The sequence below is a fragment of the Pezoporus wallicus genome, unplaced genomic scaffold (assembly GCF_028554395.1).
Source record: "Pezoporus wallicus isolate ANWC-B61680 ecotype Strahan unplaced genomic scaffold, APGP_CSIRO_Pwel_v1 scaffold_7392, whole genome shotgun sequence".
In the NCBI taxonomy this organism is placed as follows: domain Eukaryota; kingdom Metazoa; phylum Chordata; class Aves; order Psittaciformes; family Psittacidae; genus Pezoporus; species Pezoporus wallicus.
The window spans coordinates 1,698,512-1,710,384 of NW_026639923.1; the positions used below are offsets into that span (position 1 = coordinate 1,698,512).

The following is an 11,873-nucleotide window of genomic DNA, read 5'->3' on the forward strand; positions in this document are numbered from 1 at the left end:
AACACTGGTATCCTTCCAGGACTGTTTGGCAAAGTCAAGCACTGATGCATCCGATGTGCCTTGAGCCCAGCTCAGAGCAACCACCAGAAGTGTGGCTGGTGACGGCACCACCACCAAACCCCGCTCCCAAAGAGACCCGAGTGCTCCACAAACCTTGCACCTCTGAAACAGCAGCCCTGAGACAACATACAGAAGCAGGAGCATCATTTCTTAGGTTTTTCTTTTACTGTTTTTTTTCCTTTATTCCTTCCTTTGCCACGACACACACTTTGTATTAAATATCTTAAATATATTAATTTTTAAAAAGTATTAATAAAAAGCCACTTGAAGGACACAGCTGGCAGAGTGACCGAGGGCAGCAACCCATTGCAAAACATGGGGGCATTTAAAAATCACAAACCAAATTCGAACCCAAACCAAAATGGCATTTGTTTGGTTTTTTGCATGTGCACAGCTGGCTGGAATACCCTGGACTCTGGCATTATTGCAAAAATGGAAGGGGAAGCAGTAGAAAAAATAGATTCCATTGTACCAACCTGTACGGGGAAGGGAGTTAAGAGCAAAAATGAGGAGGCTTTAAACATTTTTGGTATTTCAGATGTTCCCTCCCATACCCGCCCCCATCCAATCACTTTCAGTCTTTAAGCAAGTTTTCTGGTTTGGGGTAGCCAAAGAGTACAAAATCTGCTTCATAAAGCTTGTAGAGCTGCTGCCTCCAAGCCAGGGGGATTTTGGCAAACCAGTTATCTTCCCAGCTGCTGGCAGTCCTGTTCCGGTAGCTGGGGGGGAAGCGAAGCAGCCTGTCCACCTTGAGGAGCTGCAATAGATAAGCAGCATCCTCATCCAGCGTCTCCAGCTTGCCGATGAAATCATAGTCTATCTGGCACGGATGGCACAGACGGTAAACCTGCCTCCAATGCTCATTGAAAGGGGCCATCTTCTCTGTCCTGGGATCCAGTAAGTACTGGATGAAGTCAGAAAAGGAGACTTTGAGGCCTGCCCCGAAGGCCTCGCTAACGGAGGCGGGAAGGTTAGTATGGTTGGAGTACAGCTTGAGCATGGGGATGGCAAAACGCCGGTAGAATTCCTCATTCTCCAGCTCAAATTTGCTGCGAAAGGCAGAGATGAGGCGGACGAAAGGGTCCCGTACAAAGAGGAACTTGGTGTACTTCTTTAGCTTGATCTTCATGAGGTGCCGGGAGAACTTCCCATAGCGCCGCCAGAATTTGTTGAACGTCAAGTGGGTGCTGGTGTTGTGGACATGTTCCCGGGGGATATCCAAAGGGTTCCGGTATGGGATACCCTGGTCTAGCAGGCTCTCACTTAGCACAATCATCACCCGCTTCCAGTTGGTGCAGGCCACCTTGGGGACATAACAGTAGATAATGCCATGGCGGTCATCCACGATCAGGTGGTTGAGCTCATAGTTTGGGATGTCATCAAAGGAGCGCTCCTTGGTGGGGAAGGTGAAGCTGGAATTGGCACAAAACTCCTTCAACGTTCTCTGCCTCTCTATCTGCACTTGCTCTTGGTCCAAGCTATTCCTATCATTGTGTGTAGACCAGTCATAGCCGCGCACGTTCTCCTCCAAATTACTTGCCACAGGCTTGCTGGAGCCCTGGACAAGTAGCTGCTCTGTCTTTCTTGGGGTAGAGCTATTCTGTTTCAGGCTCGAACTAAGCAGCTTTGCCAAAAATTCATCCACATCTGGCAAGGCTTCCCAGTCTTCGCCTGCCGTGATACCAGGGGAATGAGGCCTGGAGAAGGATGTATGCAGGTAGAAGTGAGCTGTTCCCACGTTGTCCCAGTACACAATGATCAGGAGGATCATGAAGATGGAGACCAGCACCACAGAGAGACGGAGGAGCCGTGCTTTGGTCATCCTGACACTTGGTGTAATAGGTGGCTTTCACCTGGATTCACCTCCAGCTTGCAGAGTGAGGCTTGGGATCCAGCATGGTGCTGCAGATCAAGCCCCTAAAAAGGTACCAGAAAGAAAAGTTAGTTGAACCCTTAATTACTCTGGTTTGGAGATAATGACCTTGCACAAGTGAGACTTGTCACTGAGCTCACCATCCATTTCTGCAGGGGAGAGCTGCGTGAGTCTGAGGTACCCACAGAGAGACCCTCCCTATGGAGAAGGGGGAACTGGCCCAAAGGAGGCATGATGTGCTGCAGTTTAACCAGTTTCCACAGCAGTGATGGGGGCTTTATCAACCTCAAGCTTCTGGAGCCATGTGATTTCAAGACAAACTCTTGTTTTCGTTTTAAAAAGTAAACAAAACATAAAGATATCAGGCCTAGAGTTTACAGAGGGAAGTTGGAGAGTATTAAGAGATACAACTATATACAGATAGGCAGAGCTGGCTACCTTTCAGACCTCCCTGGGGTCTCTTTTAAACGCATCTAGTACAGACCAGGGAGAGGGCTCCACCCACAATTTTAGCTTGTGGTATCACACTGTGGTCTCATCTCCCCATGAAGATGCTCTGTACTGCTGTAATGAAAACAAAGACCTCATTGGAGTTATAAATACATAGCTGAAGATGTTGTTGCTTTAATGGCTAAAGCAAGCCCCCTGTTGAGAGAACATCATTGATCTGAACTCACCATCTTATCTGTGTGAAGGCACCCAGCACATCACCTCCACAACCTTCCTCAGGAGTTACTTATTTTGTCAAAAACAGAGATTATAGAGTTTTCCTACCAAAGAAAACCCAAAGGGACACAGTCCCTATAAGAGCCATGTATGAATAAAAAAATCTAAAAGAATTATTAGTTTTAACTGAATGATTCTCCAGATTAAGGATGCTCTGGTAAATCTTTCTCCATGCCTGGATTTTGTCAGTGAGGACCTCTTCCTGGTTTAGTGCAATTCCTATTTCTATCACACTCATCCCTAACAACTCTTCACCACCAAAGACAGGTGAGAAATAGCTGTTAGAAGGGCAGCTCAGAAGATCTCTTCCAGAGGGTGAAGCAGGTTTGGGGTGTTTTTACTTCAACAAGTCCCACCTTTTTATCACTACCTGTTTCCCTGCTGACTCCCAGCCCCTTTCCACCAGCAAGCTCCTCAAGGGAGAACCATCTCCCAACCCTGCTGCATGTTTTCTGGTCCAAGGCTTTTCAGAGCCCGGCTGGCAAACCAGCCATGCTCTCTCCCCAAGTGATCAAGGAGCCAGTGCCTACAGCCTTGCAGCCTTTAGAAGAACAACTACAAATTAAAGAGGAGAACAATGTATTAAAGCGAGGAGCAGCTATCTGGTATTTTGAGAGGTTTGCTGTTCTACAGCCTCTCTGTGCAAAGTTTATCATCAAAAGACAAGCAGAAAGTAGTCACTCCTATCTCCTCTTCTCCAAACACAGTCCTGTCTCTGATTATATAGGTAGGACACTATCTACAGATAGAAAAGAGCTGCCCTTTCAGCAAACATCCCCGTTCTTTCCAATGACTTCAGAACAAGCCCTGCAAAAACCACCTCTGAAAACAAAGCCACTTCAGGACATGCTGCCCTGAAAAGCTTTTGAAAATGAAGACTGGGTGTCTCTTCCTCCTGAAACACAAAGGTTTTTCCCCAATCAAGGTTCACACACAACCCTTCTAACAGGGCACCAACCCCATCCTAGGCAAGGGGTGAAAGAACCAGAGTCCAAATATGGGAAAGTGCTGAGCTCTGTCATTCCCAAGGGGAATATACTCAGCACTTCTGAAGCTCACAGCAGCCTTGCATTTAATGACTTGTCTAAAGAGCATCTGCATGGCTGTGCTTATCCCTCAGGGATGCCAAATTTTAACAAAGTCCTGGTCTCAAATACTAGACCAAAAGCATGAGACAAGAATTTAGTAACAAACAGGAATAATACCAGATATACAGTCACATATCAAAGTATTACCTCAGCTTATAACACAAGACAAAACATGAAACTGAAGGTTTAGGGTTTTTTCCATCCTGGTGTCTTTATTTACACTTTAGAAATAGGGAGAGCCACAAATTCAGTGGAGCTGTAGCCTAACACATCCTTGCACTGCGACACCAAACAATGCATCTCCTGGAGCCAGGCTCTTACTCTACATGTGAATAGGAGCTGGAAGACCTGCAGACATAACACTTTGCACTTTGTGGAGCAAGAAGCAGGTATTGTTCAGCAGTAATTACCTATGTTTAGCTAGTCAAGACTGTGGATAGAGCAGATGTAAGAAGCAGCACCCGAAGATAAGAGCACAGAGTTAAAGAAGAGGCAAATTACATATGTGCGTCAGCACTTCTGGCCAAAGATCCCGGTCCAACAGCAGAAGATAATGGAGTGACACTGCCAAGCCTACTGCTTTGGCACACTTCTGGGTTTGCGTTTTGCCTGAATCTGTTCTTGCTTTTGAGCTGGTTAGCTGTTCAGGGCAGGGACTGCTTCCTATTCTGGATGAATAGGGTGCCCACTGCGCACACAATCCCTAGCACACTGTGCTTCCAACGCCGCTTGAGACCACTCGGCTGGCTGGAATGCAGCAAGCCCGGAAAGCTGCATGGAGCATCCTTTTCTGCCATCCCTATACCCAGCAGCTTTGGACAGTGCAGCATTTCTGCAAAGTTGTCCCACCCCAGCATGGACAGATCACCCGCTCAGCAGCAGTGACAGAGCAAATGAGACACTGTGTGTGGCATATGCATTCCTCGGGCAAACAGAAGGGGGGCTCTTTGTCAAAGCCACCACCATAATGTTGCTCTACCAAGCACACCCCAAGGGCTCGAGCCTGCTTTCCAGGACAGAGCATGCAGGACTGCCAGAGCGTTTGGCTTTTCCAAGACACACAGCAGCAGCATAGAATCGAAATGACTCCACTTCTATTAACTCTGTCAGTGCCAGAGCCCTGGAAAAGAGCAGTAACACAGCTTAATTGCTCCTCATGAGAAAAATGCTGCAGAACACAGAGTCACTCTATTGACTACGATACATCCTCTTCCTGAGCACTTCATAAAAGATGCCAGACTGAAAGCACAAATTATAGGTCTCTGTGCACATCAGAAGGAACGCGCCTCCATCCTCCCCTTGCCAGAATCAAAAGGAAAAGCCTCCAGGAGGAGCCAAGAATTTACATTCAAGTTTAACCCAAAGTCACCAGCCAACAAGAACGTGCACCAGGATCCACACAAAGCTGCTTCTGTGACACGACGCTGGCAAACCGGGAAATGGACCAAGTGCTATAATAATCCTACAGAGTCCCCCAGCAACCATCCCATGATCATCTCCAACCTGAACCTCTCTTGGGTGTGAAACAAGGACTCATCTCCCCATCCTGGGTAGGAGAAAGACACTGAGGTCTGAGGTCACCGGGCCCATCCTCTCCTATCACAAGCTGCCATGTCAAATAACCATCTCCCATTTAAAACCAGAAAGGGGAGGAAGTGGGATGTGTCCCCAGCGTTCTTATTGCAAAAGCTATTGCAGATGCAGCTCCTCAGGGATTTGAAAACCTTATTTGCACTTCACAGACCGATTACAACTGTTTGTTCTCAGGGCAAACAGCAACTTAAGTAATTACTGTCTCCTTCTTCCTCTCTTGCCTTTTTGCAATGACTACATTCTCCCATAGCCTCTCTCTGCAGAAGAGAGCAACTCCAGGCTACTTACAGGACAGTAAGGCCTATAGAAGATAAAGGAGCTTACATGCAGGTATGTACCAGAGACAGGGGACAGTGATCCCTCCTTATGAACTGCAATGGTTTTGAAGGGACTGTGCCTTCAAAGGCTTGCACGCAGGTTCCATCTCTTCTTGCTTTGTGTCTCCCCAAGCTTGTCCCTTTCCCACTGCTCCTAACTGCCCACAGGGAAGCACAAGGCACAGGTCGGGCACTTAGCACCATCTCACTTCTTCCAGCGCCCACTCATTCTGCTGTGATAAGGGACTTCAGGTAGCTTGCTCGGACTTTGCCTGCTTCTCAAGACAGAAAGAGGTGGAATGAGTACTTTTAAAGACATACAAAAACTCCAGTCAAATAATTTCCCTTGGGAATGCAGGCTCCCTTGAAGTACCTACATTCATTAGCAACCACTCAATCCATGCAGCCTTCTTTACCCATATGTTATGCTACACACCTGCCACCAGTTACACTTAGGGAATAAGGAGGCTCTAGAGAAGTGGAGGCAATTTAACCTGTTCCAGGTGCAGGAGAACAAGCTCCCACCAGCCAAAACAGAAGTGCCAATAACCAGAAATGCATTTCATGCACTTGCCATCACTCCATATTGCTGCTCTCCCAGCATTCCAAAAACCTAACGCTCTTTGCACAGCAGGAACGTTTTAACCCGTGTAATAACATCAGCAGTTACATCAATACAAATACACTGTGTAAGCAAAAAATAGGGCTTGCATTGCATGTTCTACCCCAACTTAGCACATGTATGCTAGAGACCAGCAAAGAATATCCTAATCTACGTAGCTATCCCAGCACCTTCGCCCCTATCGCTGCCACAAAGCCCGGTTTGTACAGGCTTGGCACCACCGGACGCCTCGCCTTTAACACCCATACTTGGAAGCTCCCTTAATAACCGTATTTCTAAGACTTCCCAAAGGAAACCCCCCAAACGCAGCATGTCCTGTTTGCTCATTGCCTTTGTCACAAGCTTCATGCACGCCCATTGCTCCTGACCTTACCAACATGAGGGTCTCAGCAAGCCTTAGCGCTGAGAGCCTGAGTCAACAAGACCCCAGCACATTCGCTATATGACAACGCGAGCCAGAAATCAGACCCTGCCACTCACACCGCCTGCATTTGCCTTACGAACACTTGATTTAAGCATCATTTTCTGCAGTGCGAAGTTTTCTGCACGAAGTTCAAGCAGGATTAATCACGTTAACGGTTATCTCTGTAAAGCAAGGCTAAAAACCACGCTCTACCGTCAACAGGAAAGCTCTACCGAGGAGGCTGCTTCCTGGGTTCGCTTTTGCGGGCGCTGGGACCGCAGACGCTCCCGAGTCCAGAAGCAACACAGGCTGCAGATCAACACAGGGAAGCTGCACAAGCGGCTGCCCCCAGCCTCGGGCCCAGCACCGGCGGCAGAGCAGGCAAAGCCGGCGATGGGTGGCTCGGAGACGAGGAGCTGCCCACAGACCCAACCACCTCCCGCCACCACCGAGGTACGAGGACGGGTAGCGCTGCGCTGCCCTGCCCTGCCCTGCCCTGCCCTGCCCGGCACACGACGCCCCGGTCACGCCGCGGCTCTCCCTTTACCTGGCACGCCGGAGGGAAGCGCGGACGGACGCGGCTGCAGCTCATAACCGGAGCGGCCCCGGGGCGGCACCCCCGGCCGGGACCGCCTCACCCGCGCCCCGCCGCCGCCGCCCAACCCCTCCCCTCAGGCCCTAGTCCAGGCCGTGCCCGCCCCGTACCCACCTCCCGCCCGGGCAGCGCAGCCTTCCTCAGCTCTCCTCTCCTCCTCCTCCCGCTGCCCGGCCCCGTCCCGCCGCTACCCGGGCGCCGCCTCTCGCGAGACGCCGGGCACGGGGGTCCCCGCGGGGCCGCGGCGCAGGCGCTGCTCCGCCCGGCGGCGGGAGGCCCCGGCCCGCCCTGACCCGGCGCCTCCCCGCTGCTCCCCGCCACTGGAGGCCCCGGCGCGTCGGGGCTGTGAGGAGGGCCCGTAGGCCCGGCCGGGAGCCGAGGGGCTGCTCCGGTTCAGCCCCCAGCGCGTTCCCGCAGCAAGGCCGGGACCGCTGTGGAGAACCAGGGGCAGCACGAGGTGAACCACAGCATAGGGACCTTCAGAGGTGATCTGGTCCAACCGCCTGCCACAGCGTAAGACTGCATAAGGATTTAATTTCCTTGCACACTGAAGGGCTCAGGGGCTGCATAGATGGAATCCTGCTCCACTGCCTGCACTGTCCCAGAGACGGGAAGAGGGAGAGCCGGTAATGGATGGTGTGGCGACAGTCCTTGTCCTGAGGTGGATGCAGCATCCCAAGACCGGACATCGCTGCTTGCTGGAGCTGATGGTTAGGTGGAGCCAGGGCCAAGCAGTCTTGTGGAAGAAACCCCAGCCTTTGGGTTCTAGCACAGCAGAATATTAAAACCAAAGTGCAGATAACTGTATGCAGCAAGGCTAGAAAATGAAGCTGGAAAAACCCAGTTTAACCTCCCTTTTTATCAGCTGTGATTGGTAAGAATCAAAGCAAAAAGCCATTAGCCCAGCACTGCAGATGAGTGTGGTCCCGCTTGGTGCAGTAGATGGGCTGCAGCCCACCTGCAGCAGTTATCAAAGCTACAAATGGTTATGTACAGCTTCTACCTCTGACGTCTCAATCCCCAGTGTTAACAGACCTAAAATATATGTTTTGCAAACAGGGAGATTAGCACAGCCCCTGGCACTGTGCTCTTCACAACAGTCATGGCAAATGACCAAACTCCCCTTCAGAGATACAGCCTCAAACCAATGCGTTTGGCTCAGATGTCCCACTCTTTGTATGAAACAACTCTGCACAGTTTGGATGGTGATTCAGCCCAAAGGTATGTAGCGGAGATGTATACACTTGGAAAACTCCCGTTTTCCCTCATTTCTGGTCCTTCGCTGTTTGCAGGTCATGTGGGTTCCTTAAATACAGGCTTGGCTCAAGCCCTGCTGGCACAGATTTCTTTTACACACAGTCTATGTTTATTTTATCTGTGCGTTGAGTTTTTGTGTCTTTGTTTATCTGAAAGAGTCAGCCCCGAGGGACAACTGTTCCTGATCTTCTACTTCCCATCACTCCTCTTCCTGCTGCTGTTTCCTAAGGAAAATCTGCTGCTTGCTACACTTGTGTTGCACCCACTTCAGGACTTTATGGCATTTATAATTACAAGTAATCTAAGAGTCCTCATCCCTGGAGAGAACTATCCCTCATCTTCCCACCAGCAAAGCAAGAGGTAGAGAGGAATGGGGAGTGTGCGCAATGTCACACAGCAAGTCAGAAAGAGTATAAAGGAGACTCCATTGCAAGTGCTGCAGCTATAATAAAGGTTCTCCATCTGTTTGAGATAACACACAAACCTACCTGAAATCGTCATCTTCAGCAGACCTAGGAGGGAAGCCACTCCTGTTTGGGGCATGGGGTCACTGTTTATTCAGTCCAGCAGCCAGAAGGGCTTCATTCAATGGCATATTTGAAAAGCAGGGGAAATAGTGTTAAAAAGCCCCTTATGGAGGAGGCTGCTGGTTGGAGATGTTTGTTCCAAGGAGAAAAACACGTTCCTGTGGTTTACCTCCAAGCTAGCTCTTCTTGGGGTCTTCACCTATCGCCGTGCTGCTTCTCCCGGCTGCAGTCACATCTGAAATGCTCTGTCGATAGGAAAGAGCTTAGAGCAATCTCTGGCTGCTCTCACAGCCAAACATCTGCTCACCCAAACAGCATTCCAGGCATGTTACACCTCCCAGCTTCACAGCAACACACAGGGACAGCAGAGAAGAACAGGGAGAACTATTTCTCAGGCATTTACATTTGGTTTTAATAGTCAGGGAGCCTTTTGGATTCATGGGTGGCATCCACACTTTTGCCCTGGGAAAAAAGGTGGCTTGGGCTCCATGTTGACATCTTCTGGGAGGCAAACACTGCTGGGAAAATGAGGGCTTCCTCTTCTCTTGGACTCTGTTAACACCCTACTTGTCTTCAAGTGAAGCTAACAGCTAAAGCACGCAACACAGAGGAAAGTCTTGCAGTGGGGATATGGGAAAAGTAGTCTACAACATATAGGTCCCTCTCCCCCCTTTGAACCATCCCTCTGCTTTTCAGTGCTACAACACAAAAACAAATACATTTTAAGGCACACTCCCCTGCGTCTGCTTCCCTAACTTCCAGCAGTCTTGGAATGGCAATCCATGGGACCACAGAGAATCCTGCTCCCCTGGTGACTCCTATTTAATTTTCCTCTGGCTCCTCAAGCAGGAGACTGGCTGCTGCTTTTGCCGACTGCTGGCACCATCTGCAGGCCCTGCAAGTGAGGGAAGATGAAGCACTTGGGTGAGTTTCTCACTCTTCAATTCCAGTCTCATTGCCAGTCAAAGTGGGGACGAGACAGATTGCCATGGGATGTGGAGGGGTGAGTTTGGCAAGGGCCCTAGGATCTGCACATCAGTGCCTGAAGAAAATCCCATGGCAACACGTTCAGGGGAAGCAGTATGTTGTCACATGGCTCATTCAGATTAAATGATGTGCTTCACATATGGATTATACCAGGGTTACGTACACCTCTGAAAATGTTATTTTCTCTTCCCAAGAGGTTATTTTTGGCTAAGAGGGAGATGGAGTGTAACTCATTCTGGAACATTGCCCATATCATCTGTTTCAAAAAACAGCAATAACAACAACAAGAAAGGCTTAAAACTTGGCTATAAACCCCCACGCATGTGTCTGCTTTCCAAACTGGACTGTTTGTGTTGCATTTAACAGCTCTTTAGGTTCAGATTGCAACAGAACAAGTGCTGAAGAATATAGTAGTCCTCCTGAGCCAGCCAACCTGGTATTTCATATATTCACCCCTGACTTGGTTCTATAGGACCGATCCTTTGACATGATCTGCATTGCTCTGGTGGATGGTACTTGTAAGAGCATTGCCTTTTGGCAGCATCTCTGGTGGAGTCCCCTCTATAAAAGGCAGGGAGAGCTTCATTATGAGTAGTGAGAGAAGAGCACAGTTTAAAAACACTTATGCATGCATAAATTATAGCATTGTAAGTAAAATTCCAGACATTTTATATATGTGTGTATATATATATATACACACACATGTAAAAAGGTAATAAAAACTAGAATAAGCACCCCTTGCCAGAATGGGTAAGGATTCTGGCTACATCTCAATAGGATTTGGGTATCCACTTCCCCTAAACTCATCCTGGCCTTGTGTGTCTGCACAAAGCAGAACAGCTGAAGGTGACAGATGGTCAGTGCAGCCTGTCGCATCTTGGTCTCCTTGCTGAGGCCTGGTTTAGATGTGAAACTGGCTGAATGATGAGGACTGAGAGCAGCAACTTGTTTTATACGAACCCAGCTGAACACTAACTCTCCCTTCATTACAGAGGCATAGTTGAGGCAGCGCTCTACAAAGGATATGCTTTCTTACCCATCAAAAGCTACTCAGTCCATATTAAAACAAATTAAGATCAGATTACTAATAGTTCTAAGCATTCACCTTTACTTGACTTACATGAGAATCCATGTTTTCCAACAGAGCTGGTACAGGATGTCACTAAGGTCTTTAACCCTTACCTGAATGGTGGCTGATTGGAATCTTGCCCTCTGTGGCAATGAATATACTACTCACAGCTTTTGGCTAATGGAAGAGTTTAGCTTGGCATGAGTGGTTCTCAAAAGCTTTGTCTGCACTGGGGCTTGAGGAAGTCCAATGCTTAGCTTTTGAGATCTGAAAGACATGGAGCTGAGTTAACATCAGTGATGTCTCTCACCTCTGTTTGTTGCCACGTTGTACGAAAAAGATTTCTTTCCTCGCTGTTTAGGCAGGAGGTAAAGGTCATTATAGAGAATAAAGATATTTAACTTATTTCCTCCTGCAGTTTGTACTATGTTTCTCACTGTATTCAAAATCTACCCCAGCTCCACTGGGTCAATGTCTTCTGCTCAACCCATTCCCTTTAGAAAAAAACACAAAGGATCTACCCTATGGAAGTTTGATATCCCCTCAGGGAATATCCTTTGTGGTACCAGATAGACCCTTTCTGATCTCATCTTTACTAGTATCCAGGTGCTGCCTTACATCAAGAGTAGGGCTGTTGTGGGACCGCAGGAAGAGTGAAGAATGAGATCCTCAGCAGATTTTTCTCACTGTACAGCCCCTCCTCTAGCCCAGGCTCTCAGCCTGTGGTCACAAAAACACTCTTGATACCTCTTGTGC

At 48.8% G+C, this 11,873-nt stretch overlaps 1 protein-coding gene across 5 annotated transcripts; it reads right to left on the reverse strand.

Annotated features, from left to right (window-relative positions):
• Nucleotides 1-203: 203 nt before the first annotated feature.
• Nucleotides 204-9,757, reverse strand: CHST12 (carbohydrate sulfotransferase 12). Of its 5 annotated transcripts, none has more exons than XM_057416972.1 (2): nucleotides 9,023-9,757; nucleotides 204-1,977 (listed from the first exon to the last, which is right to left on the reverse strand). In XM_057416972.1, the coding sequence occupies exon 2, from the start codon at nucleotides 1,880-1,882 to the stop codon at nucleotides 635-637; it is 1,248 nt and encodes a 415-aa protein (XP_057272955.1). In that variant the 5' UTR covers nucleotides 1,883-1,977; nucleotides 9,023-9,757; the 3' UTR covers nucleotides 204-634. The 5 variants fall into 5 exon arrangements, with proteins under 5 accessions (XP_057272955.1, XP_057272953.1, XP_057272952.1 ...); XM_057416970.1 differs by lacking the exon at nucleotides 9,023-9,757 and adding an exon at nucleotides 7,392-7,521; XM_057416969.1 differs by lacking the exon at nucleotides 9,023-9,757 and adding an exon at nucleotides 7,230-7,371.
• Between the last annotated feature and the right edge of the window lie 2,116 nt (nucleotides 9,758-11,873).

Coding starts and splice junctions, on each gene's coding strand:
- CHST12 (XM_057416972.1), bottom strand. CDS start 1,882: ATGACCAAAGCACGGCTCCTCCGTCTCTCTGTGGTGCTGGTCTCCATC.